Source organism: Zerene cesonia, unplaced genomic scaffold (genome assembly GCF_012273895.1).
Source record: "Zerene cesonia ecotype Mississippi unplaced genomic scaffold, Zerene_cesonia_1.1 Zces_u007, whole genome shotgun sequence".
NCBI lineage: Eukaryota > Metazoa > Arthropoda > Insecta > Lepidoptera > Pieridae > Zerene > Zerene cesonia.
The window spans coordinates 407,082-413,383 of record NW_024045137.1 but is presented as its reverse complement, the minus strand read 5'-3'; the positions used below and the strand labels follow the sequence as shown (position 1 = coordinate 413,383).

The 6,302-nt window shown below is 46.4% G+C and overlaps 1 protein-coding gene across 1 annotated transcript in view; it reads right to left on the bottom strand.

Annotated features, from left to right (window-relative positions):
- Window positions 1–6,302, bottom strand: part of LOC119839004 (E3 ubiquitin-protein ligase COP1-like) — a 12,775-nt gene that overhangs the window by 2,833 nt on the left and 3,640 nt on the right. The window contains exons 3-10 of the mRNA XM_038365172.1: window positions 6,196–6,296; window positions 5,354–5,526; window positions 4,602–4,734; window positions 3,476–3,594; window positions 2,520–2,727; window positions 1,737–2,020; window positions 746–937; window positions 3–331 (exon numbers count right to left, since the gene is read on the bottom strand). Of these exons, the coding sequence (XP_038221100.1) occupies window positions 3–331; window positions 746–937; window positions 1,737–2,020; window positions 2,520–2,727; window positions 3,476–3,594; window positions 4,602–4,734; window positions 5,354–5,526; window positions 6,196–6,296 (1,539 nt within the window). The remainder of the gene's footprint in view (window positions 1–2; window positions 332–745; window positions 938–1,736; window positions 2,021–2,519; window positions 2,728–3,475; window positions 3,595–4,601; window positions 4,735–5,353; window positions 5,527–6,195; window positions 6,297–6,302) is intronic.

Sequence of the window (6,302 nt, the reverse complement as noted above, 5' to 3'; positions counted from 1 at the left end):
TCGAGTCGGTGGAGGCGGAGACGAGCGTGCGCTCGTCGAGGAACTGCACGTAGGAGACGGCCTTGCGGTGGTCGCGCAGCACGGCCAGCGGCGAGCGCGGCGCGCGCAGGTCGTAGTAGTGCACGCAGTGGTCCGCCGAGCCGAACGCCAGGTGGCACGACGAGCTCGGGTTGAAGCGCACGCAGCACACGTTGAACTTCGCCTCCAGCGTGGCCACCGAGCGCTCCGCGTTCAGCGACCACAGCTTCACGCGCGCGTCGTCCGAGCCCGACGCCAGCAGCCGCACGTCCGCGCGGTTGAAGTGCACCGACCAGCAGCGCTTGTCGTGCTCCTGTCGCGACGACGCGCAATGCCAGTTAGCTCGCTTTGTTATGGCGTAGCGGGCGACCGAGTTGGTCGCCCGCCGGAATCCCGCAGGATCCCATCAAATATGACCGGATCCAACAGGATCCCATTACTATAATTTAATCTCTCACTCACGATTCACATCAACATACCAAATTCATTCGCATCTCTGACACTAAACCACACAATAAATACACCAGAATCCCACGCAATCAATAATGATCGAATCCCGCAGGATCCCACAACTATAACTTACTGAATCCCTCCGCTCTCATAAATAACTCACATCACCACACCAAACACATTCGCATCCCCTGCACTAAACCAACCCAACCAGCACGCCGCAATCCCATGCGATCCCATTGAACACAACCGGATCCCACGGGATCCCACGCCTCACCTGCAGCGCGCGCGTGCGCATGCCGGTGGCGGCGTCCCACACGGCCACGGTGCCCTCGTAGTCGGAGGAGGCGAGCACGTTCTTGTGGTACGCGTTCCACGTGACGCACGAGATCTTGTGCGAGCACTGCATCTCCGCGCACGGGTAGTGCACGTCCACCGCGTCGCGCACCACCGACTCGAACTCGAACACCTGCGCGTGCGACTCTCAATATAAGTGGCCAACCGAGCTGGTGGTCCGCCTGATGGTACGCGACCACCGCCCGTGGACAGAGCGGATGTAGTGCCTCGGCGAATATACTGCCCCCCCCCTTTAAGGTGTAAGGGAAAAGGCAAGAATTGACGATGGTCAAACTCAGGAGCATGCTACTATTTCACGCCTGTGTGTCTGTGTGTGTGGTACTTTCATATACATGAAATTAAAAAAGGAAGTTTAGAGAAAAGTCGCTGGTAATCCAACGTATATATAACGTCATCGCATAACTTTTCGTTTTAATTTGTTTTCTCTGCTTATATTATAAACGGGAAAGTTTGTAAGTATGGATATTTGTTACTCTCTCACGCGAAAACAGCTTATCGTATCTCCATGCAATTTGGTACAGAGATAGATTATACTCCGGATTAGCGCATACGCTACATTTGAACCGTGCACCACGCGAGTACCACCGCGGGTTACACCTACTAAACAAATATCTTTTTTCATGGCCTTAAAATGATGAAACTTTGAGAAATTTTGAAAGAATAGAAAAAGTTCGATCACGGGGCGGGATACGAACCCGCGTTCTTTGCCAAACCGTAGCAACGCCTAGCCTCTCGGCCACCCGTGATCCCGCCACAGTAATCGAATTTCTTCTACTCTTTCGGTTTTATGTGCCTAAGGGGCACCCCACGAATGCCACCTCGTGATCGAATATTATCTATTCTTTCAAAATTTCTCATTTCAATTCTATAAAACTAAATATTAAATGATGAAACTTTGTCAAAAATATCACCTTAATCCGCTTAGTGACGCCCGCAATCGCGAAAAACTCATCATCCTTATCAAATTCAATAGTAGACACTATGGTTGAGTAGTTAATGGCGTCTGAGCAGTAGGACAGTGTGGCCAGGGGCCTCAGGGCCCTGTACCGTGTGAAGGCCGCCAGGTCCTCGCGGAACGCGTCCAGCCCCCCCAGCCCCCCGACGTCCGCGGACCCCTCGACCCCCGTGACCCCCGCGCCGCATGCGGAATGTGACGCCACGGGGCCCTCGCCGTCTGGGGCCCGCTGGTCCCCGCCTGGAAGTAGTTTTTTTAATTTATTTTATTAATAAATTGAAAATAGACATTATAAATGGCAAAGATTTTATTATATTCTTTGTATAATAGCGGTGCCTCTATTACCCGCTTTATGGGGTAAGAGATAAACAAGGGATGGCCGAGTAGATGGAAGGAACGGATTGGGAAGGGTGAGGTTAAGGAAACGGGCCTCCGACTCCCCCATTCACCGTACGAAACACAGTAGCATAATTTCTTAATTCAACACAGAAACTTCCATTATTGTGGTAAAACGGCTAACAGATCTTTGTAATTTAGATATCAAAAACTTATAAACGGATTCAAAACGCGATTTATTCATTATAGTATTAAACCGACGTTTCGAACACTTTACACTTTTCTAAATGTATAATACTCGCGTAAAATCAAACACAAGAAAATAAGATATTTATAATGTTTTTACAGGAGTTTGAATTGGAGGAAAAGGAGTTTAATTAAAGAGAGAGAGAGAGAAACTCACCAGCCGCGCTACTAGCCCTGCTCTCCGGCATCTGCTGCGGCACTATGTCGTCGGTGGCGCTCTGCGAGGCGACGCTCTGGGGCCCCGCCGAATGGGTGCCGGCGGTGTGGGGCCCCGGGGGCACCGAGTGCGAGAGCCCCGCGGGCGTGGCCCCGTCGGACCCGGAGCCCGGGAAGTAGAGCTCGTCGGCGCGGTGCGCGAAGTAACACTGCGAAGTGGGGTTTACCAATCAATCAGTTCACTTACTTTATAAAAAATTATTTTGCATGGTATATTACTTATATTTGTGTGTGTGTAATTATAGTATCATCCTTTATATGTCTCACTGGTTTAACTTTTTACCCACCTCCCTTTAAGTATTTTTGTTTTTCACTTGTTCAGTTGGTTGCCTGGAAGAGATCACTTGTAAGTGATAAGGCCGCCTTCTGTGCTGTATGTTTTAGCGTAAGTTTTGTTGTATCTGTTTCTGCTGCGTTGACAGCACAATAAAGTGTTTAAAATAAAAAAAATAAATAAATAAAAAAATGCAGTCTTTGGTAACAATAGAGATATAATATAAATAATTTAATTTAGAAAAAATTATGATAAACACACACACATAAGTTAACAAATTATTAGGTGCCAAGTGTATTTTCGTGTGTTATAAAAATATACACTTAGTCAATAATTTATTTCCAAAATATGTTGTGATTCTTTATTTCAAGCTTTAAAAATAAAATCAATTGATGTAACTGTCATCCAGTGAAGCTGTTTAAACTTTAAACAGCTTAAAAAAACTTTCACATTGTATCCATGTACGTGTGTGTGTTTGTGTGCGTGTGCAAGCGTGCGTGCGTGCGTGCGTGCATGTACATGTGTGAGCGTGTGTATACGTGTGCATGCGTGCGTACGAGCGAGCGTGTACATGTGTGTGCGTGTGTGCGTGCGTATGTGCGTGCATGCGTGCGTGCGTGTACCTGCACGAAGTCGTCGAAGTGCGCGGCGAGGCGGCGCCAGCGTTGCGCGAGCGCGTCGCCGCCGCCCCACGCGGCGCCGCAGCCCGACACGAAGCTCTCCTCCTCCTCGCCGCACGCCGCTGCGAGACACATGGACACGTTCAATTATTTATGTTTATAAAAGCAGCGCCCCGCGATCCTTACAAACTTTCGCATTTATAATATTAGTGTTTATTTATATTCTTTCGACGATGATCACTCGTTACATCATCAGATATTTGATTAGTTTACTTAAATGCTAGCTTATGCCCGCGGCTCCACACGCGTTATTTCGGAGTAGTTTAATAGATGTTATTCTACATATAAACCTTTCTCCTACATCACATAGTTGTAAAGATTTAAGCATACAGAGACGTAGGGACAGAGAGAGCGACTTTGTTTTGTGCTATGTAGTGATTTACTTTAATTACATTGAAATAATTATGATTTGTAAGAAGACTGATTATGGATAATCGCTCACTCAATATAACTGACATCCTTAATAAGTTCTTGGAAGACGCGGTCTCCCGATCGTGAGGCTATTTAGAGTTAGGTCAGTAGTAGTTTATAGACACTTGGCGTGTAACTGACACGCCAAGTGTCTAAATGTGCAGACCTCAATTAAATTAATATTATTTAGAGTATACTGTTGTAAAAAACTTCCCGCGTTCACCGAAACTTGACTAGCTAGTAACGTCATCAACCATAATATATACCTCCTGATTTATACTATTTCTTCACACAGTGGGTTGCCTGGAAGAGATCACTCTTTAGTGATAAGGTCGCCTTCTGTGCTGGTCTAGTTGTAATTCTTGTATTTTTAAGGTTTATTTGTATTCCAGCACAAGAAAGTGCTAAATAAGTAAATAAATAAATAAATATAAATATTTAAATGAATTTCATTGAAATAGAAGCCCCCCCCCCCTTGGTACAGCAGTTAACGCGTGAGCGTAGAACCGAGGAGTCGTGGGGTCAAAAATAAATGACTCGGTCTCGGCAGGACACAGAAGGCTGATCACCCACTTGTCCATAAAGAAAATCGATCAGTTAAACAGATGTATATCATCTGCCCCATACCCCACAAGGGAGACTCCACCCCCCCACTTACCAGACGCGTCCAGCTCGCTGATGTCCCGCTTAAGCCTGGGCGGCTCCTGGCTTAGAGCCTGCTCCGGAGTCAATCTTCCATCGTCCATGCCACCCTTGAGCGTGCGCAGAACTTGGCTCACGTGCTCCATATCCTGGGGGAAAGACAACCCATACTGAAGAAGGAACGTTTGGGTTTAAGTGTGTTAATTTACAATGTTTTCGGACAAGGAGCCCGGATGCCCAATTTCCTTTTCTTCACCCTTCCCAGTCAAATCCTTAGTTCCAGTTATCAATCGTTTCCTTATCCCGTACCCATTACCTCAGCGAATGGTGATCGCTTACCATCAGGCGAACCAGCTCAGTAACCCGCTTATGGCAGTAAAAATACTCTTTTTCCCAATAATTTTAAACATTCTTTCACCAGCATAAAGCTGCAACTTCACTCAGTGTCATAGGCTATGCATGTACCACGAGCGAAACCGGGGCAAAACGCTTGTATTATACTGTGTGTGTGCATCACGGTTGCACTCACTAAAGGAAAAATATGTGGTGAAAATTATACAATAACAAAAATTTTAATGATGTGTCATCGGTCAATCTGACTCTGTGTTTGTTTGTCTGTCTCTCACGTCAAAATTGATCTATGTTATACTTCGATTTCTCCGTCTGAAAATAGTTCGGAAACTAGAGAGATAGGCACTGTTGAACCATATAAGCAAACAGTGGATCCCATCATAACCACCCAATATCTGTCACAAGCTGGTGGTCTACCTTCCTCACGAGCGCCGCCTCCCGCGCGAGCTGCTCCAGCTGGTGGGTGCGGTGCCGCAGCAGCTGCGAGAGGAACTCGTACAGAAGCCGGTGGTGGGCGGCTGCCGACTCCGCTTCCAGCAGACGCTTGCGTCGAGTTAGCACGTCCAGCATACCGTCCACGTCCGATAGACCTGGAGACGAAAGGATCTTAAGACTTTGCACATCAATGCAAATATTATCAAGACGTAAGATTCGTTTGTTAGTTATCCTACTAATATTATAAATGCGAAAGTTTGTAAAGTTGTGTGTGCGTTTGTTGCTCTTTCACGCAAAAACTACTGAACCCATTGCAACGAAATTTGGTACGCATACAGCTGGACAACTGGAATAATATATAGGCAACTTTTTATCCCGATATTCCTACGGGATACGGTCTTACGCGGGTGAAACCGCGGGGCGCAGATAGTGATTTAAATAAAAAAACTGATGGATGAAAATTAAAAATTAATAGACACTTGCATCTTCACCTGGAAACATGAACTATTTCATCAGAATTTAATAACGGAGGAGGGTTGTGTGCAACTGTGCTTTCTTTTACTGTTTATTACCTTAGAACTTTCGACTTGCTAAACCAATTTTAATGATCCTTTTTTTTATATGCAAGTTGGTACCTACCGTGTGGGTCAATTTGGTCTAATTCTGAAAATTTGGTGGCGATGCAAGTCGGTCAGTAAAGTCATTTTATTACCCCTACTACTAATAACTTCTAGGTAAAATAACATCAAGCATTTTTCCTTAAATTAATGTGGACAAAACCACAGGGCACAGCTAGTTCAATTATATGATATCCTTATCCATACCCAGGTGCCTAGCCTCCGCGGCCACCAGCGCGCGGAGCCTCTCAGCATCCCCCGGGGACGGTACCACTGGCGCTGCACTCGGCTTCGCTCGCAACCTCCTCCTGGCC